Source organism: Nematolebias whitei, chromosome 10 (assembly GCF_014905685.2).
Source record: "Nematolebias whitei isolate Nwh7 chromosome 10, NemWhi1, whole genome shotgun sequence".
Classification (NCBI taxonomy): Eukaryota; Metazoa; Chordata; class Actinopteri; order Cyprinodontiformes; family Rivulidae; genus Nematolebias; species Nematolebias whitei.
In genome coordinates, this window is record NC_056507.1 from 30885389 (window position 1) to 30908145 (window position 22757).

Genomic DNA, 22757 nt, shown 5'->3' on the forward strand with positions numbered 1-22757 from the left:
CCCCTCCAGCAGCTTTATGGACTGCAATCTGATCCATAACGGCAAAATAATTTAACTCTCTGGTTCACAGTTAATTTTTTTTTCTTTTTGTCATAACACTGATCCGCATTAACTGATTGAAATTGTCCGTCTTTATTAGCTTTTGTGTGTGCTCCCCTTCAGGGCACAAACATACTTATGTGATTGTGTCTTTGCTTCATGAGTTGTTTGATCCAGAGAGGATTTGGACGTTGGTGGCCCGCTGTCACATGATCTGCCGCCCTCGTGTGTCTGAGCTCTCGGCTGTCGGTGGGAAAATCAGACGGAGATTAAAGGTTCATTTGAGGAGGGTCATCGAACAGAAACGCCTCGCCTCCCTGAACAAGGCTTGACGTTGTTTTTAGGTTTAAAATGTGCACAAAATTTAATCCAAATTTACAGTTACAAGTTGTGCGTTCTGATTTTTACACTAAGAGAAATGTAGTTTTTAAGACTTAATTTACTGGAATAAAATATTAGCACAAAACATTTTTAACTAACAAGCATACGTCAATTTTAAGCAAAGTTGAATATATGCTGTGATTAAATATTTCTCGTTTTTTATTACTTATACTGGATAAGTCACCGTATTTTAACAATTTCTGTTTCAGGTGTCACAAATGCATATTTCCCAGCAGCCACTTGGCTGTATAGAATAGTTGTGAGAAATATGAAATCTATGTATTGTGCCAGAGAACAAAATGATCTGCGTTTAACTGTGAACTGGAGGAGAAAACAAACACATGCAAACAAGTTATAATGGTACAACACACAACAGATCAGACACAGTACAATTCATCTTGACAGTCTTTCCATTGTTCTGTAATATCCTCATCATTTTATGTTCATACATTTTTAAATTAAAAGTTTTTTGACAAATATTCATTCATTTTTACAGAAATTAAAGGCCTATTAAAGGTATTTTTTTATACTAGTTTAAAACCAAGATAATTTGTGCACTGATGCATTTATAACTAGGTAAGCACAATCTCTTGCTTCAGTGTGATATCTCACATGATCTGTTAGATCAAAAACCATCAAACAAAAAGGATAGTTTTCCTCTTCTGCAGTGGTGCGTTCAGTGTCTGTTTGACCCTGGACAAGTACAGTCACCGTACACTGAACACAAATATAAACGCAACACTTGTTTTTGCTCCCATTTTTCATGAGCTGAACTCAAAGGTCTAAAACTTTTCTATATGAACACAAAAGATTTTTTCTCTCAAATATTGTTCACCAATTTGTGTAAATCTGTGTTAGTGGGCACTTCTCCTTTGTCGAGATAATCCATCCACATCACAGCTGTGGCTGATCAAGATGCTGATTAGACAACGTGATTACTGCACAGGTGTGCCACAATAAAAGGTCACTCTAAAATGTGCAGTTTTACTGTATTGGTAGGGTCCAGAGGGGTCAGAAAACCAGTCAGTATCTGGTGTGACCACCATTTGTCTCATGCAGAACAGCACATCTTCACATAGAGTTGATCAGGTTGTTGACTGTGGAACGTTGGTCCACCAACGTTCGACTCTGATCATAATGGGCGGAGTGGCTCAAACACAACGACCGGATATGATCTCGCCCACAGAGCAGGAAACAAGTCACAGTGGCAAATCAGCTCCACCTGAGAAGAACTGATAAGAAGAGAGCCGAGAGGAGTTGTACTTATCAAAGGCAAAGCGGCTTAACACAGATTTACACAAATTTGTGAAAAATATTTGAGAGAAAAAGGCGTATTGTGTACATGGAACAAGTCTTAGATCTTTGAGTTCAGCTCATGAAAAATGGGAACAAAAACAAAAGTGTTGAGTTTGTATTTTTGTTCAGTATAGCTCATAAACAACCACAACAATGTTTGGTGGAGAGGAGACCGGCTCACCATCAGGGGCAGTGTGCGCTCCATGAGGTGATAAAAGCTGTGTTCTTTTTTTTCTACACATGTGAAACTCCCTCTGTGTCACTGGACCCAGTGATGCAGACACCCCCAGTGCTGTGACAGAGGGCATTCAAGGGCTTCACTGATGCACTAGTTCAGTTCATTTGAAGAAAGTTCTGTGAAATGATTATAAACAATTACTATCTTACCTGTTGTACATACCAAAGAGACCATCTTATCACAAGCAGAACTGGTTTGTTCCACTTTGGAGTAAGCTGTTGGGGGAAGAATCAGTTTTGTTGTGCGTTTCCTTGACTGATGACGCCTTCCGGATCGAAGGCGAAACGTTTCAGCACAAAAAAAGAAACTGTCCAGATGACCTGACTGAAAGATGTTGTTGTACATAGTGATTTGAAATGTTCTTCAAATTGAGCTCAGAGTTTAATTCTGTCCAGACTGATGTAGGATTGGCTAATCTGAGTAAGGTGAAGACCAAAGTGAAAAATATCATAGCAGTTTGTATAAACACTATTCACAACACACAATTATTTGCATATAGTTTTGGGGTTATAAACTTGTGCTAATGACAGCAGCAGCTAGTTGTAGCATTTCTGGTACAATTTGGGGCATGTCCAGCCGGAATAATAATGCAAAACAGACAATAATGAAAATCCATCCATCCATTATCTTTACCTACTTCTTCCTTTTGTGTCACGGGGGGTCACTGGTGCCCATGTCGAGACATCCCTAGGCGAGAGGCAGGGGACACCCTGGACAAGTCTCCAGTCCATCACAGGGACACATAGAGACAAATGAGACAAACAACCATTCACTCTCTCACTCACATCTAGGGACAATTTAGAGTTACCAATCAGCCTAACATGCATGTTTTTGGTCTGTGGGAGGAAACTGGAGTACCCGGAGAAAACCTGCGCATGCACGGAGAGAACATGCAAACTCCATCCCGAAGGGCCCCCTGGCCAAGATTCGATCTGGCGACCTTCTCGCTGAAAGGTGGCAACTCTACCAACTGTGCCACTGTGCCACCCACAACAATGAAAAGGTTTATGAAATATAAAACCAGTCTTAATCCGAGTCAGAAATAAATTTCACTTCTCCAAACTGAGGCGGTCCAAAGTGTATCCACAACAGGTAAGATATTACTTGTTCATAATAGTTCCACAGAACCCCTCAAACGAGCTGAACTGTTACTTTAGCATTAAGCATCTGCAATTTGCTGCAGATATATATATATATATATATATATAAACTATGTTTATGTTTAAGTTGTATGATAACTTAATTGTTCCACAGAAAAGGCAATAATGATTTAGCCTGTTTGTACATGTGAATGTGTACCATGCTGGAAAATGATCCCACAAACGTCAGTAAAACGGATTTTAATAAAACCCTCAGAAAGTCATCATTGGATGTACATCTAACTTTCAGAATCTGTGTTTAGTTGTTTGTGTTTCTGTGTTTTTTTTATTTTATTTTACCAGTTCTTTCTGTTTTCCTCTTTGACAATATTTACTCCTCCTCAGTCAGTTTTGGCTCCGCTCAGTCAGCCACGCTCACTATAATCTGTTCCCAGGTGAAGTGTCACTTTCTCATCAGCCCTGTTGTATATATTCAGTCCGGTTCTTCTTGTGCTTCCTCCTGCTCCTTCTCAAGTGTTTTTAAGTGGGTTTTGCTGCCACAACAGCATTTTTTTGTTTGTTTATAATAAAATAAGTGGGGTTTTTTTTTAGTTCCTTGTATCTAGTCTATATTTCTGGGTCCTAACCTGCTGCTACCTTGAAAACAATTGATGAACTTTTGGTGTCAAGCCAATTCAAGATGGCTGTCACAGCTGAGCGACCTTATAAAAACACAAAAATGATGATAACTCAGTCAATTTGACTGAGACTGAGGCAAAAAAAATGGTGTTTTTAATTTCTGAGATTAATCTCAAACTTGTACTCAGAAGCTAAATGATCATACGCTTAATTGTTAAGTTTGTGATTTTTACATTGGAGTTCAGAAACAACTCTGTTAACAAAATATCTCTTGAACCATGGAATAGATTTAATTCAAACTCTTCAAGGTCACAACTGATTACTTTTTGAAGTCAACCCAATTTGACATGGCCACCATAGCTAATGAACCTAAGCCAATGTAAAAATGACTTCAGCTCAGTCAGTTTTACAGATACTGAGCTAAAGTCGTCCTCAGTACTTTGAGCTCTAACAGACCTTGTGAGGGCTTGTAAAATTGCACAAGATTGTGCATAACATCATTTACAAGATTTGACCAAAATGAATCCAATGGCATCATTTCTCATAAGATGCTCTGGCATAAACTTCAGTAGGCAATGTGTATTGATTCCTTCATAAAATAAAAAGTCTTTTAATTATTTTTTGCTTAAACACCTAATGTGATTATATTGTGATGTATTGTGATGTTAGTTTTGTGACACATGCTGATAACTTGTTAAAAAGTCCTTATCTGGTCATCCGTTATGGTCAAGGGTAAAAGCTGTGCTAACATACAAAAGGTCTGGAGAGAGTCACGTTTGCATTCACTGTCCTCTTCAGCTTTCTTTATATTCACGCCCTTTTCCAACTGTTGTTTGTCACACGTTGTTCCCCCCAGGATATGTGTGACTGCCCTTGTTTATTTAATTCTCTTGACCTTGGCCATCCCACAATCTTACATTCAAGATGCCCCCCTTCCCCGTTTACTCTGGATCCTCCAATGGAGTCTGCAGCTATCTCCTAACGTCAGCAGCATTTCTGGACCTCTGTGTCCTGCAGCTTTACATTTAGGCTCTACATTCTCCTAGGCTCATTAGTGCCACAGGTAGAGGTGACAAGAATGGTCACACAGTTTCAAAGTGATAAAATGCACAACAATATGTGCTGCAGAGAATTAGGTGGTTCAAGAAAGGTCAGCACAAAAAAAACAAAACAACTAAAGTGTCCGAGATAGAGTTTTAGAGTGGGGTTTGGTGCAGTGCACAATTTACATTATACTGTATATTGATTAAATTCATGCCCCATGGGAAGGAGTATCGAGCATTGTGACTGTAGGCTGGATTTTAATTCCATCCTCTGCATTTTAAATTACTTTCTGCAGCATGTCATTATTACTTGAGTAATGCACCTCAGCTTTGCCTGGAAAAACGTTTAAGTTTGCTGTGGTTCAAATGTAAATCGGCTTCTTCGCAACACATTTTGTGCATTCAAAACAACACCAATGTAAAACATGTTTGTACGCATTATTTTTTTCAGAAACAGATGCAAAGAAGGGATGGAGGAGGTGAGGGCTTTACCACTTTATGTTTGTTGAATTAACTAGTTCTAAGGGTGCTTCTGAATACATCAAGACTGCAAGAATAAACTCTTCAAACTTTCACCATTTGATATAGTTCAGGATAATCTTTATTTTTTTTTATTTTATTTTTTTTAGTGTGCAATGAGTAGATTTAATTTGGAAACAGTTTGCCTGAACTGTGAAGGTGATTTAAAATAACTACAGCGCTGATACATAGTGGCATTTTTAGCCTCTTTGGGGGGGGTTACGTCTGTAGCATCTTATCAAGCATGTCTGTATTGTGTGCCGTAATACAGTTGCCGGCAGTTGTTGACTGGGGGTGGAGGGGGGTGGGGGTGTTAGGATGTGTGAGAGAAGCGGAGCATACTCTATTCACACAAGGAGAGCTGTTGGTCAGGCTACTTCTTGTTGTGCCATGCTCTCTAAAATAGTTATTGATTCGTGTTTACTTATGTAGGTAAATGAAGATGTTTAACAACCTGTTAAAATACACCAGAATGCAGGAAATGGCATCTACTTTATTCAAATTTTTCTGGAGGAGGACCCCAAGACCCCCCCCCCCCCCCCCAAGTGTGCCCCCCTCCCTACATTACAAATGCTTCTGACACTAATGGCCACTGCGTTGTTCAAGCTAAGAGCCATCGCCAGCAATGGGGGGCTAAGCACCCCCAAAGGTCACATTCTAGAATCGCCCCTGCTGATAAAGAACGTATCAGTCCGTTTAACTGATCGACTGTTTAAAATCCGTGACAGAACGGACAGCCGGATCCACTCCTGTGTTCATGGCGGGAGCCCGTGTGGTCAGCGGGTACAGAAATAAACTCCGTGGACGTGTTTCTACCTCTTCGTCGACTGTTTTCCTCTCACGCTGAAATGGCGCTTGCTGCTGGATGACTGTTGCCGCTGCGGCTGCTGCTGCTGCTGTGAACAATCTCCCGCATCCCCCGCTGACTCCCCCCGCGGAAGTGTCCGAATGGTTTGTTCCTAGCGAGCCAGTCAGTGTGACAGCGCAGGAGAAGGCAGGCGAAGTGAGCGCGCAGAGGGGGGAGAAGGAAGGCTTCATCCAACCGCCTGCCATTGCAGTGCGGCGGCAGCTGCTGCTCTGGAGCCACCGCCACGGAGGTCTTTACTCCTCTGTTAAGAATCTCACAAGCACGCCGCGAGGACCATTGCTATTGTGAAGGTGAATGGGTTTTCTTTTTATTCCTATCCACGATTGGGCCACATATGGAGGCATATTTTCCAGTTTAGCTTGAGGACCAAACTGGACGTGTCCCCCCGAGGGTAGAACCGAGCGATAACGGTCCAAGCCGAGGTACCTTTTAGCTACCTGCTAAGTCAGTGGATAGCTAGCTGCCCAACATGTTACCCTCCCCTATTGAAATCACAAATGACAATCCCCACTGCCGTGTTTTTTCTGTCGAGTTTTCATGGGGGGGTTGTGTTGAGTCATGAAATGCCCATCGTCCCTGTTGTCATCGCTCGGGCGGCTTGTTTAACTGCGTCCAGGTAACGAGAGGGAGCTAGCCTAGCTTCTGGAACAAAATGTCGGCCAGCTTAGGGGCTTGATTTACCCAAGTGGGTATAAAAGGAGATTTTTATTTTTATATACGTTAGGTTTATTGAAGAGTCAGGCTGCGAGAGGAAAGGAGGGAGTGGTAACATGAAGTCAGCTGCTGGAAATATTGTCTACATAATAGAAGGTCATGCAGTGGCTCTGAATGTTCTGTCAATAAAGTGGTATTTATTAATAATACCAGGAGAAAAGTGGCCAATAGCCCATTGTTTGGACCGTTTAACATATGGTAACACTGGCATGCTTGCTATCACAATAATGCACTGTCATAGGTTTTTGTGGGGTACCTGATATGTGAGCTTCTGCAACACTTTGGATAAACTTTAGTGCCTTGTTGTTTTAGGTTTCTATAGTGAATACATTTAAAGACACCTGTCATCACCTGTAATATGCTGACACGGCTCTTTATTCATGCTGTATTTGTACATGTGCTGTTATTTAGTTATAACTACTTTACTATGACAACGGTGAAAACATTTTAATATATATGTTTAACTACTATAATAATCTAAATCAGAAATATAATTGTTTTTATTTTATTCTTATTCTGTATCAGTCTTCTTAAAGATGAATAGGAAATGTTTACTTTTACACTAATATGACTATACGCTGGCTTTGCAGTTTGCATTTAGGCAATGCTAAATGTAAGTTATAGGAATACACAAACATTATTAAAAACATTATATATATATGATGATAAACATTAATAGGTTTAATTAAGAAGAGTGTTTCTTAAATAGTAAAAAAAAAACAGTGTCTATGTATATTCTAAACAACAATGTATAGATACAAATAATACAATTACTTTGTACTATAAGAACTTGTTTTTTTCCAGAGATGTTTTCTTAAAGACAGTAGAGGCCTTTTGGTCCTCGTTCTCTCAACCAGCATACATTTTATTGCCACAATACAGGAAACATAAGTAACAATGAATTTTGATTTTTACATTTCCTGTTTATTTTCGTTGTGATCTGTGTGCACATTTAAAAAAAAAAAAAAAAACACAAATTGAATCACACAAACAAACAAAAATCAGTGCATTTGGACTTTTGTTTTGAAGATAATCCACCAATATAGTCTTGAAGATAAATTTTTTCTGATGGTCCCCTTAAAATCAAAGGTTTTAAATAGAGGTGCATTTTTATAGCCGATCACCGATCTCTAAAAAACCTGATCTGCCCATTCTGATTTTGGCCGATACCGATTTTGTTTTGTAAGCAACACTGTCAGATTTTATAAGGTCACAGTGCACCTTCAATTTTCTAATCTTATTTTGTTGAAAAACATACCCTTGAACAATACAAACTTATTTTAACTGGCCACGAGGTAGTGCTCTGAAATATAAATGAAGTCTAGACAATTGTTAAAACAAACAAACAAAAAAAATGGGTAGAATTGGTTTCTCATGCAAGTATCGGTCGACTTCCAATTTCCCAAAATTAAGGAAATCGGGGCTGATAAATCGTCCGTCCGATTTATCAATGCACCCCTAGTTTTGACATAAATGAAAAAAATTAAAAGCAGACCTGTGTGGCTATTTTGGTGACTGATTGATAAACCATATAAACAACAAAAATTAATCATTTTTACACTTTTATTGGACAGAAGTCCTTGTATGTTTGCCTACTGGTTCCATCGTAAAGTGTTACTTGACACAGCTTTAACAAGGAGTGTTTACCTAATTTACGCGTTGTTGTTGTTGTTGTTGTTGTTGTTGTTGTTGTTGTTGTTGTTGTATTCCCATTTTTATATGTTGAGGAAGCCATGCAGAATGTAATCAAACAAATGGATTGTTTCTGACCTTTTTTCTGACCTTTTTTATTACATATAGAAAGAAGAAGATAAAGATGAAGTGGCGTTGCACTGAAACATGATTGGTAGAAGTTAGATGATTCATTATAGCTCCGTCTCCACTCTGACTACCTCAGGACTGTGACTAAAATGTGTCATCATGCTTGTAACACTGCATGGAGCAGCAGCTGCACATGGTTAATAGATGTGTCAACTGAGGAAAGAGAGGCACATGACGGATGATATTTGTGGCACTAATTAGATGTTTCATTTTTATGATTAAATTGACCCTCTCTCTTTAAATAAATGGGATTGCGGACCGGTTTAGGAAATGATTCCTGCAAACATGTCACATGCAAGGAAGGGAATATATATGGGCAGCCATACATGATGGCCTGTAAATCATAAAACCCTAAGTGGTCGTGGGCATCGGAGTCATTGTGGCTTTTCAAGGGCAAACAGATCTGATATTTTGCTTGCTTCAGTTAAATTTGACAGACTGCAGCGTTGTAGTTATGTGTATTTATAGAAACTGTCTGGAATGAAGGGCTTATCCATTTGTTGGTGACAACAGATGCACTAACAAGGTTACATTTTGGAATGTGATGTGATGACACATGGAGAAACTGAACGTTTTAGTCTATAATTTTATGCTTGAACAAGTCAGTTATTTTATTTTTGGGAAATGATTAAAGAAGGTGGTTTTCATCTGTGTCCCCGGGCTGATTAATAATCTTAAAGTGTAGACAAGGATGGTAAAAAAAACAATGCTTGGTAACTAAAGAGTTTCAGTAATTGTGGCTGGCTGTCCTGTGCTGCTACTGTAATTACAAGCTGATTTATTTAATACACTTGTAGTTTTGTGAATATTGATTTATGTCATTTTATTAACCTTTATTTAACCAGACAAATCCCACTAAGATAGGCTAACATTTGTGCTTTTTGGATATTGCTGCCTGAATTTCTCAGAACTATAACCAGTGTAAATGTACATGGAAGTGGCACATAATATTGTCATTCAAAAGCATCTCTCATAATACACAAAATTATTGCCTTTTCTGACAAATTAAAGTTTGATTCATTAGATGCGTTCTTTCTGATTGATTTGCTTTTTTTTGTAAATTTGACCAATTTTAGAAGTTCCCCACAATATATATATATATCACACATTTATTGTCATTGTAATATCAGTAAGTGCAGTGTCAGTAACGCAAAGGACTGTAATGAATCATAGTCTTTTATAATTTGAGTACTATGAATTCATTTTCTGCATAGTAATAAATTCAACAGACTCATCTTGACAAGAAAGTGGGGAGTGAGGAAACTGTGTGTTTCACTGTTGATATTACCATTGCAATATTAAACTATAATATCCCACAGTGCACGTTGTTCAAATTGTGTGCAGCGCTACTATTTAGTTGTTTTTTCCCTACTGTTTTTCAAAAACAGCTGGCTTTAAAGTCATCAGTGTTGTGGCAACTATATCACAAACTACATTATTCAAAGAGCAGTTCACAACCACTAAAAAACAGCACAATTACTTAATGTTTTATAAACGGTAAGAGCGCTAAGAAAATGGGAAGTAATACTGTGAGAATGTTTTCTGAAGTAAAAAAAATGGAACAGCTCTGAAAGTACATTTTGTTGTGTGTAGATATAAACATCATTAGTGAAAGTTGTGATTTTTTTATGTATTTTATTACTTGTTCTATTTTTAAACTTTACATTTTTGTAGATCTTGTGTATAACATAATAACTGATTTGATGTGTGCTTTGGGCGTTGGTTTGATTGATTTGATGGGTGGTCAAGCTAAGATTTCCCAGCTAGCACCTTCTGTTTGAGTTGTCATGGTTATAGCTCCTGTTAAACAGAGGCTTGCATGTATAAATCAGGTCCTTCATAAATCCTTGAGTGAATGGGGCGTGGAATTATCAGGGTGCAGTTTTTCATCTGTCACATTTCAAAATCAACCCCTTTATTTAACAGCATAGAAGCATCCTTTATCGTTACTGTTGTTCCTTGGCTCAGTTGTCTTCATTTCAATCACGGTGATGAAGAGGAGGTGGGGAGCCTTTGCTTATCTCCACATTCCTGCCCTCCTGTGAGGCACTGATAACTTCCACCTTTTGCTGATTGAGTCTGGAAGCGCATTTCCTGTTTCATGTGTTCAGGACACTCCGAGGCTCTGATTACGATCACAGACTCCAGTCTGGAAATAGACAGGTCAAACCAAAGCGTCTTCTCTGAGAGTGAATATTAAACCTTTAATTAAAATCATTCTGTTTCTTAGAAGAAGAAAACATCCCCTCAGTTTTGTACATTTTATCTTTGTGTTAACTAGCAGTTAAACTCAGTAACTATATGTTGGGCAGAGAGAAAAACCTCACTATCGGTGGAAACCTAAACAAAGCCAAAAAAACTTTTGAATGATTTAAAGATTTAATGAATAATAATGTTTCTTTCTCTAACTGCTATACAGTTATTCCTATAGACTAGAGCCCGACCAATATCGGGAGTGGAAGGCTAATACCAATAACTGATATAATGGCTAAAACTTGTTTATCTTTGTCCACTCCCAAGAATCCATGTAAACAGCTATTTTTAAACCTGTTTTAACGCTTGAAGTCTTGAAACAGTCTTTCAAACGTTCATTCACATTTTCTATCCTCCACTATGTACCATAAAGTTATCAAGTGTGTTACATAAATATAAAATAAACAAAGAAACACCCTTCCCTGTTCATTGCTTAAACAGTTAGTCATGTATGGTGAAAGCCAATTGGTATTGACTGCGGCAGCATTTTTTCTTTGTAGAGAAGTAAAGATTTCAGACAAACAATGCATTTCGTTGAGAACGACAAAGATAACGTTACTAATACTGATATATTTTACCCCTACGTTCCAGTTATTGTTCTGGATAAAGTTTTACAAGGCAATAGCCTATATAGGGGCCTATATAGGGCCAAGATGGGATAGAGGCAAGGCAGCTGACTCGGGACCCAAAAGTCTCAGGTTCGATCCCCAGCCATTTCCACATGCTGTGGTGCCTCTGAGCAAGACACTCAATCCCTAAATGCTCCCTGGGCGCTTGCATACAGTAGCTGCCCACTGCTCCACCTGGGTGCATTCCAGGTGTGATGGGTTAAATGCAGAGAACTAATTTCGCCATGGGAACATACACTGATGACAACACACAGCACTTGCTTATATCGGCACATAATGACTTGGACAATTATCACCAATACCGATATGTCCCTAAAATATTGGCCCTACCAATATATTGTTCGGCTCTAATACATATTTTATTTAATTGTCAGTTGACATTTCTGCTTTCAACCATAGTCAATTTGCAAACAAGAGCTTGCAAACATTTAAACAAGAGCTTTTTTTTTTTTTTTTTTTTTTTTTTACGTTCAGGTGCTGCCACAGTTTGTATCTCGCTTTAAGAAGCTGTTCAGAAAGGAGCATTCAAGACTTAAATATAGAGCCATTTTCAAAGTGTGAAGTGTTTCTAAAGAAGTGACAGAGCTGCTTATTTGTGGCGTTTAATTGCTCGATTCTTTGCATACCTTTTTAGGTTGGTGTGGAAATAATTAATTTGTATGCTGGGAGGCAGAAGGTAGTGGAGAGAACAAACTATGTGTGGAATCTGTCAACACTCTGAGGCTCTGCTGAGAACGATGTAAAATTAACTTTGCCATATGAGATGGTGTGTCTGACTTGTCTGTTTTGATCATTATCCAAAGTGAAAACTGGGGTTTCATGAGCTATGTGGCATGTTTTTGCTGTTGGTCAGTGTCCTACTGTTTTAGTTGGAGGACTCTTAAAAATATGTAATTATTGTAGGCATTTGATTATATGTTTTCTCACTGAAAAGTTGCAATTTTCCAGGTTTGTTTTCTCCATTTCCTGTCATTGGATTTTGTGCATATGTTATGTTGCATGTTTATATTGAGATCCATGTACATTTTCTCACTCAGAATGAATGTAGTAATGACAATATGCAAATTACCTTCAGCAGAAGCACATTTTTACTCTCAGTGCACCACATCCATGTGATTCCTGCTGTTTATCCTGCTCAGAACAGGGCAATGATGGGATATGCAAATTATGCCGTTACAGCAGTATGTAGTAACCGTCTCATAAATGCCAGAATTTTAAAAGGGAAGAGCAGTCCTTGACAGAGTGTATTACAGGTTTAAGTGCTTGAAGTTTAGTAGATGGCTTATATGTACAGGAAAAAAAACAATTTGAGTTTTATGTGGTTAACCTTCCTCCTCATCCAGTACAATGAAGTGCACATAAAATGTTGCCATTTTAACCTTTACAATGGTAAAGTAATTTCTCCTGCAGTGGTCCTGCTCATTACTTTATCACCTGAAATTGAAGTTTTACTCATAGGAAGTGCTGCTTCATTTTAAAATTTATTAATTCCGTCTTATATTTTACATTGGAAGAAAGGGAAATATATTTCCTTATAAACAATGTTTCAGTGCAGTTGGTATAATGCAGATGCTTGATTGGCTCATGTACAGCATGACCCTTAAAAAATATAACATTTACTAATGTTAAATAAACTTACTACTAAACTACTCTGTACGTAGTTGTATTAAAAGTGACCAAGTTCAGCGTTGTTGGTTTTGACTGTGTGTTTTTGACTTTGTAGTCATGAGCCATCATTTTGATGTTTCACTGAAAATGTCATATGCCAGTTTAATAAACTGGCTTCCTCAAAGATGAATGCAAGCGTCTCCACATTGATTTGTGTACATACCACATGGCAAAAACAAAGCCCTCTGCTTGGATTTTCCTTCTGGTTAGTCGGTACCTTTCTCTCTCAAACACTTCCTGTCTGTGCAGCAAACATTCAAACAAAAGTTGTTTTTTTTAAAACATGAAAGGTTTCACTGAAGCGTTGCGTGATATGAGCAGCTGAAGTTCAATGATGCTCAAAAATTAACTGACTTAATAACTTTCAAATTTCACTTCATTATCATTCACTCAATACACACACAATGTGGTCATAATACTTATTAAAAAATATATGGTAAATGTTACAATTTTATAACCGCCACAAAGCATTTAAATTAAAACATTTTTAATTTCTCATTCCAATTTAAACTGAACTGGAACAAAAAATTTGCAAAACCCACACACTTTTGCCCAACTCAGCACTTTGAGTGCTTTTATTGATAGTAATGTCAGAAAATAAAAGATGCAGTTATTTGTCACTTTCACAGATTAGAAAATTCCACTAACACAAGTAATATTCAAACTTTAGACTATCAGTAAAGTTGCTCTTGTAGACAGTATCACAGATGTTGATAATATATTGATGGTGTCAATGTTTGGTGACTATTCATGCGATGTGTAGTAACTGACGGTCACAGTACAGTTTTAGCTGGTCTTATTTTATTCAAAAGGGAGTTACATTTCATTTACACTCCAAAAAGCCAGATTATATCTGCACATTAGCAATGCTGTGAGTAACGTATGCCATCGATATACCTGTAGCTGTATTGCTGTTTGTATCGGAGTATTGGGCTGCATGATACACTCCCTGCAGTCCTTTTTCTAAACAATAGACGGCTTTGATCGCTACTGAACAAAGACAGAATGTACGGTACATTTATTGGCAAATGTAACTACAGTTGCAGCTTTCTGCTTTACTTCTAAGCTGTTTTTGAAGTTGGTGTATCTTTTGCAATGATCACACCTTTTTTTCCTGTTCTGCTGGACAGAAGCGTTCACAAGCCAAGTGTAAACACTGCTCTGTGTTTTACCATTCATCTCTCAGTCCGCATCCGACAGGTTAGAAACATCAAAAGGTGCATGAAAACAACATAAAAGTGCCCTGCGTGATGCATACAGTGATGTTGGTGATTGTGAGCGATAATATGCACGAAGCCAGGAATGCATAATGTACAACTCATGGCAGAAAACGTGCTTCTCCTCCCATCCAGAAAACTCGTCTGCACACGTGCGTTTGTAGCACAAGATGAGAGAGAGAGCACGAAGAAATCAAGAGAAATAGATTTAACAAGGTGCACTGTCAGCTGCAGTTGCATTGCACACTTCACTGTGTCATTTCAGAATAAATACTTTGATATAGCATTGAACAGAATCTCTAGTTCAATATGATGTTGTTGTTGTTGTTGTTGTTGTTGTTGTTGTTGTTGTTGTTGTTTTTATTATGTTGGATGTAACTGGGACCCTGTGTACATAATTTCGTTCCACCACATGTACCACATGGGGTGCGAATGACAAATAAAGAACCTTCAATCCTTAAATCCTTGAATGTTTTGTTGCATTTAATTCAAAACACTAATGGGTTACATTTTAGAACATTTCTTTCAGGGACTCTTGAATTAGTTTTCTGGTTCAAAGTGAACTGAATAATTGTACAAAATGTGCAAAGAAACAAAAGTATTACTAGTTTTTGGAAAATGGCTCTTTAATGTGACCCTATTTAACGTTCTGTATTGTGAATGCAACTGTCTGTTTTGATTTCCCTTTGCAGATCTGTTTTTCTGCTACGATTGCAGCCTCTTCATTTTTGCTGTACACAGATCAGCTCTAATGATGGGATATCTTTGGCTGCATTATAAAATGTGAAATGTGCTCACGCATAGTTTATGCTTGTGAACAATCTTGTGTGTAATGGTACTGACACGAGGCCCCTGATTTATGCTCATACTGCAGCGTACTTTGTGTGCTGTGTAACTGATTCTGAGCCATAGAAGACCTGGACATCATGGCAGCGTAAGAGTTAAGTCCGATACAGCAGTTTACACTGCGGATGGATTTTCGCTAGTACAGAGGAGTCCCAGGCTGTAGCGGAACTGCAGATCCTTCACAGATTGTTGCCAAGCTGGAGGAGATTTCAGCCTTTAAATGTGATGAAAGAGTTTTTTAGGGAGCAGCGTGTTTTGAAGAAAGATGTTGGGAAAGGATGCGGATGTGTGCGAGGCAGAGGAAATGTCAGGGAGCAGCAGTGAGGCATGTTTCATAACCTCTCACCTGTGGTCGTAAATTCTGTGGTTTTAAAACTAAAAGAAGAAGGGGGGGGGGGGGGGTTAGTCCCTCCCAGCGCTGATTGGTGTGGTCATGCTTGGCTGTTGATCTACGTCTGCAGGAATCTCCTGCTGGATTTACGGAGGAGTAGCTCAAAACTGAAGACGCTTTTGTCTGTCATTTGTAATCACCAGCATGAACTGATGTAAGTACCTCTGATCTTCTGCGTACAGTGTTCCAAGTTTTTAGTACTTGATGCATCAAGATGGAAACATAAAATTTAGCTGACGTGGTCTTTGTCACCGTAGCTTTAAAAAATGCACATATTTCATGGCTTTAATGGTGGTTCACTTTTATGTCAGACATAATTTCACACCCTGACCTTGGTGTTGCTCCTTCACTGCTGCATTTCTCTTGTGATCTCCCCTCCTTCGCCAAGCTGCAGTACAGTTTCTGTCCATGTTGTATGTGCAGTGTCACTTTCCTCTCAGGGGACCTCTGACTGGTGCGAAGGCTTGGGCCTTCATTAGCATTTGGCTACATTCTCAGAGGCTACAGAGTTTTAGCACTTGTCAGCAATTCCCAGCACATTGATTTTCCTTTTTTGAAGTGATCAATCATCATTTTGCTGCTGTGGAGTGTGATCTTGTCATCTTTTCAATACCCCAACTTTCCAGGCATAGTCTTTTTTTTTCCTTATTAATGCCATTACTAGTAAGATTTAATGCTTTATTATGTCAAATACAATTATGTATGTGACAATATTTAAATTTAAGTAATCAAGTTGATTTTGCTTCAGTTATTCAGCCCTACATGTAAAAATAGAAATATTTTGGGTAATTTGAATTCTTCATATATGGACAGTAAACAGCCACGTTTACAGATCAGGATTTACTTCTCTGTCTTCCTTGGTTCTTAGAAATATGACAAATAAGCTCTAGAGAGAAAGTAATGAATGTTCTTTGCTGTACTGCATCATTTATTTATGTCCGTTTGTGATATTTCATATAACAAGATCTTGTGAACTGTTCTGTGATGTTCATGCTGCAGGTTTCCTTTAAATCACTCTGTTGCACCATCACAATGGCTGAATTAATGAGATCTATTTTTAGCTGCTTCAGTCCCAGAGCGGTCTGGATTGAACAAGACTCTGCTTCACCCCCTAAACCACACTACAGCAAAAACAAAGGGGGAAGAAAATATCCATTCTTTGTCAGATAATTCAAATTGCAAATTGCTTCTGTTCGCACTTTGGATTAAATAAGTTGGGTTTTTTTTTTTAGTATTCAACAGAATTGAGAAATCTGCACACTTTAATTTTTAACAACACTTTAAAATGAAAACACATATAAATTATCTGTTCCTGATCTGTACCAAGTTTAATTGTGTGATGTCAAACCACTGATGTTCAGCTTTTATCATTTGCTTCAGTTTTTTTTTTTTGAATCAGTGTTGGGGAGCAAAGATGCTACAATTTGTGACAAAGTTAATCAGCTGAATTCATTAATGAAGAGATCCTCCTTTTTTAACTTTAGTTTATACTTAACAGATTGCACAGCAACTGTTCAGTTCTACACTACTGTTGTGAAAAGTACACACTTTGACATAAATGCTCAATGTCTTTTGTTCTTTTAATAAGATATGGGAGGCATGGCATTGAGTGAAATGTGATTGTTTGCCCTTGTTTGAATCTAGATTTAGAACATTAGCAAACTATTATATTTGCAAATTTAGGTCTTGATATGATAGATATGAACTAAGAAAAAGGTTAACTAAAAATACGCTAAGCACAAGTAGTACAAAAACAATACGCTGAACAGCAGCACGAACATGAGTCTGCGTGAGCAGATGAGTACGAATGAATACAGTAACATTGAAACAGATCAGCAGCAGCATGAAACAGATCAGCAGCAACATGATGTGATTTTTTTCCACAGTGATTATTCTGGTTAGAGATTCATGAGTCTAACAGCCTCAGGGTAGAAGCTGTTCCTTTATAAAATATGTAAGATTTATGGAATATGTTATTGCTTTAGAAAGATTTCCCACATCTTAGTTGACCTCATGCCATTTGTTGGTTTTAACTATTTAACCAGAGCACATTTTATTGTTGCTCTCATAAGTACAGTAGTTTTAACAGAAATTTACAAGCATATCCTATAGTAGTTCAAGTAATGCAACTCTGGGATCTTTTACAAGATTTCATTAAAACGTCTTCTTGAGAGAATCTAATCTATTTCTATATGTAACTAACTTTGAACATGACCAAAGAATATATGTACGGGTCTCAATTAGTGCAACACATTCTCTCCAGCTTGTTTTTAACATCTTGAGCATATTGTAGGCATCATAACCATCCATCCATCCATCCATCCATCCATCCATCCATCCATCCATCCATCCATCCATCCATCCATCCATCCATCCATCATCTTTACCCGCTTCTTCCTTTTCGGGTCGCAGCAGTCACTGGTGCCCATGTCCAACCATCACTGTGCGAGAGGCGGGGGACACCCTGGACAGGTCTCAGGTCCATTACAGGGCGCGTCATAACTAGTGTTCTAAAATTCTGTTAATGTATTACCCTTTATTTAAAATCTCTCCATGACATTAGGTTTGTTACAGATGTGCTTCACTACAAATTTCTTCCCGTTTATCTTGAGATGTTTCTGTATCTAGTTCTGCTTACATACGTTATCTAAATTATATGATATGATGCAGGTGAGGTGATTTTTTTCCCCCCTTTCAATCAAGTCTCTACAAATGATATAAATAATCCCTTAATATAACTTCATCATTTGGATTTAAGTTCATAACTGTTTTCACCTTTTGTGCTTTGTTATAAAAAAAACCCTCTTTAATTACAGGAAGAAGTCTGTGTGTGTTTCTGAGGTTAAATGATTTCATTAGTTCAAACGCTGCAAAGCATTCATGATTATAAAGTAGAAATCTTCATAAATTTGTGAAGTAATGAACTTGTGTATCTAATATTGAAAATTCTCCTTTACTTGAGTATTTTAACTTTTGCCATTTGAAAGGAAGGTAGATGAAATGAATGACTTGCAACACATTTTAGTGTTAGTCTGTTAACCAACAAAACTTAATCAGGAAATGAAAATATTTGGAACACATTTTCCATAGGTGTGTATCCACAGAATACACTATTATGCTCAAGTTTATCATTAGTCTTTAATGTACTTTTAGCTCCAGTTTGACAGTACTTTCTACACTTGCAACTAATTTTTATACAGTATTCATGAATGTTGCGGAGACATTCAGTGGCAGAAGTCTGTCGTTTGTAGAGCAATAACCTGGTGTGTGGGTTGAAAAATGTATTTGTGTGTAGCTGAGACCAATAGTTATTTGTCATCTGTTTCAATTGCTTTATCGTTCATAGTTTTCTGTAGAGGTATTAAATATGTATGCACTTTGTTCGGCAGCTCAGACAAAACAAGTTAATAAAGTTTTGGTCACAGATCAAGATGATGTGATCTAGTGAAAGTAAATATTCATCATTATTGATTTACAGAAGAAGTTAAAAGCTTTACATATTTCTTCAGCATTGTTTGATAAACACGCCGTCATGTTTTTTCAGCAGAGGAATAAAACCCACAAGGTTTTCTTGATGGTGATGTTGTTTGCTCTAACACAGTCGTTTTTACTGTCCTTTTCTGCAGCGTGTTGTCCATCTGTGTTGTAATGCTGGCTCCCACGTTGCCTCGTTGTAATCCCCCAAAGCATGACCCTTCCAACATGGTGTGTCTCCTCTGTGGAGCGGCTGCCAGTTCTGGCTCTGGCATGTGGCGCCGAGCTTCTTGGCACCAGTTGTTTGTGGCCATTTGGGGTGTAAACAACAGTGTCGTCAGAATGTATCGTCACAGTGGGTTTTACTACAAAACTAAACGGAGAGGAAGTGGGGATGGAGGTTATTTTTTCCACTTCACTTACTTAAGATGTTGGTTCAGAGAAGAGACTATATTGCACTGTTTGCCTTTTCTTTTTTTAATTATATCTACAAAACACATTCATGTTTGTTTTTACACAGTTTATTGGTGTGCAAAAAAAAATAAAAATCTTCAGACACCTTGAAAATGTCGAGCCACTTAAACAGTGTCACACTGTTCTCACCTCTGTAACCAGAGAAAGGAGCCCCGCAGGAGGAGAAATCAAAATCACAACCTTTCAACGTGTAACGTGTAACATGTAACGTGTGCTTGTGCGTGTGCGTGTGATGGCAACGTGAAGAACGAGGGTGAGATGGGGATTCACATGCAAGACCAGTTCATTTTTGTTTGTCCTCTAGTACGCTGTTTCTTCCAGTCTTTATTTGGTCCTTTTCCATTTACAGTTTTGTTATTTCGATATGTTTACATGTTTATGAGCCAAAAGAAAACATTTTCTATCAATGCATGTAGCAAACATGATCTCTGAAACACAGAGCCTAAATGCTATTTTTTATTTTTTTTCCTGTTTTTTGTAAATATTTCTAAAATATGATAAATAGATGGAAATTGAGCTTTTTAAAGACAAGTGTAAGTTTAGACAAATTTACTACATTTATCAAATGTGGTAAAATGGGTGGGCGGCGCAAGGTTTGTCACCTTTTTCATCCCTTCTGAGTTTGTTATTATGAAAAGAGCACAGGAGGTCTTGATTTCAGCTCCCTGCCTCAGCTGCTCTCTGCCGTGTTCTCGGCCACACCCACTTCATCAGCTGATCAGCTGCAGGAGGAAGCTTATCTTGCAGTGTGGGCTGCACAAAGGCTAAAAATAATTTATTTTAAATAAAAATTCCATTCCCATCGTACGGCTCATCCATCAATCAGCCATTGTGTGTCATGTCCAGTCTTACTTTGAAAAACCGTGACAGAGCGAGTCCAAGAAAAACGAACCGCTACGTAGCGAGGGACTACTGTATTCTGTATAATCCAGTAAAGTATTCTGTCACCTGTAGTGACATGTCTCTCCTAACTGACTCCTACTTCATAGTTTATGGAAAGCTGTTTTTATATTAAGATCCAGTGATTGATTTTAACATTCTAACAGATGTTAAAGCAGATCACAAATTTGCTTATTTTTCTTGTGTATTTTTGTTTGTATCTACTTAAAACAAGTACCGTAAAAGTTTCAATGCTGGTTTATAAAATGGTACTGTATGTACTCCTTTTCTGTTGGATTTTATGTGTACAAATACCTTCGTACTGTAACGTAGAGCACTTCATTTTTTTGTCAGGTGTAAAAAAAAAAAAAGTGCAAGCAAAGCGGGAAAGAAATGTCTGTTATTCACCTATTGAGGTGAAAGCCTTCGGATCAATTTAGATGACAAATGAGGTGATATAATTTGAGGCTGTGAAGCACGCTGTAATTTGCCTCATGGGGATGGCCCTCATAGTATTTTATGTGCATTCACTTAACGTCATTTACTTCATGGGATTATAGTGGTTGTGAAATAGTGTTAAGGGAGAGATTAGATAAAGCGTGAGCTGTGGGATGCGGAGGATTGTTCACAGTTTAATGTGTTGGCCTTCATCTTTTCTTTTTTAGGTGTTTTATGTGACGGAGATTGTGCTTTATTTCAAAAGACTGTCAGTGGAGCTCTGTGGAGTCTGTCAGCACGTATTTCATTGTAGCTCCAACCCATGAGACCTCAGACTGTGAACCTTCTTTAAGGAAGGCAGGCTCTGCTCTGCCACCAGGAAACGGATAACATCTGTTTGGAAACCAAACTCTCAAACTAACAGTGGCACAGCTGGCTGTAATGAAGTTTTGCATGATCCTAATTCAACTTAAGCTATCAAATACCCAGAAACACAGAACTGAGTCCTGCTTTTTCTACATGGAGACTCTGAAATGAAGAAAGTACACCAACATCACCCATCACATGAGTCTTCAACAGTTTGAAACAGATTTAAATTGTAAATATTAAAACACCTCTTGTGTCTTTATACCTTGCTTCCAAGGAGCTAGACGTTCCTGTAATCTTTTGAAGTGATCTGACACTTCCTCTGTGCACAATATTCATGTTTTTAAAGCACATGCATTTACATGCACAATGTACTGTGATGATCAAGTGCATGACTGGACATAAAACGAGTGGAACATGCAGCCAAAGTCTGTAGAAAACTTTGAAAAACCTCCAGAAAAACTACAAGACTACTTTTTAAAAAAAAAGCAAAGCCTGGCTGCTTTTGAGCACAGTACAGAACATGAGAAATGACTGAGGATACTTACTTCTCTTGCTTTTGAGGTTTTGTTTGCAAATTTGCAACTGCTATACATTTAAAGTGTGAAAACAGGTGTTTGACTTTTGAGATAACATTTCTTATTTGGTCTCTGATTTTATTGACAAAGTTTCCAACGATGCCTATGTGTGGTTTTAAAGAAGCAACCTGGGTCTGAACCTTTCTGTGAGCCACTTTGTGTTTCTGTCTTTCAGAGCGCAGCAATGGAGGAGACAGTTATTTGGGAACAGCACACAGTAACACTACACAGGGTACGTATTTGTATTCTCCCTCTGCTCTCTACATCCATCTTTGTCCAAGGTTGGGGGGGGTGGGGGGTCTGGATTTTTTTTCTTGCCACCTTTTCCCTTCTGTTTCTTGTTTTACATCTTAAAAAATATGTTCTAACTTTATTTAAAGTTGTTTGTAAAACAGACAAGAGAGAAAAGTTGTAACAGCTTGTTTTTCCCACATGAATCTTTTCTACATTTTTATTCAAGTTTTATTAAGGAACAGCACAAAAAATGTACATCATCAACTTACATAGGATACATCTTTTACACATCTCTTTTCTATTTTCTGTATTAATTTATGCAGTTTACATCTTCATGTAATTACAGTATTCAACATTAATATTCCTTTTTCTTTCTTTTTGAAAACAAACACAAGTAGAATTTAACAATTTATAACAACAGTACTGCGTATCTAAAGAACAGCGGGTGTCACTTAATTTTCATTTGTTGGTTTCGGATCTGGTATTCAAGACAGTCCTCTATGGTTTCCAACAATCCTCAAATTTTATCTTTTTCCAGTCTCATTACAAATGTAAGTTCCTCCATCTGACGAATATCTTGAATCACATTTATCCAGTCTTCTAGTGGGGGTGTCTTGTCAGTCATCCACTACCGAGTGATTGCTTTTACTGGCAGTTAGCATAATATTCACTA

At 37.9% G+C, this 22757-nt stretch overlaps 1 protein-coding gene across 1 annotated transcript in view; it reads left to right on the forward strand.

Annotated features, from left to right (window-relative positions):
- Positions 1 to 6154: 6154 nt before the first annotated feature.
- The window catches only part of tjp1b (tight junction protein 1b), a 42562-nt gene continuing 25959 nt past the window's right edge, over positions 6155 to 22757 (forward strand). Inside the window, exons 1-2 of the mRNA XM_037683566.1 lie at positions 6155 to 6392; positions 22026 to 22082. Of these exons, the coding sequence (XP_037539494.1) occupies positions 22035 to 22082 (48 nt within the window). The 5' untranslated portion in view covers positions 6155 to 6392; positions 22026 to 22034. The remainder of the gene's footprint in view (positions 6393 to 22025; positions 22083 to 22757) is intronic.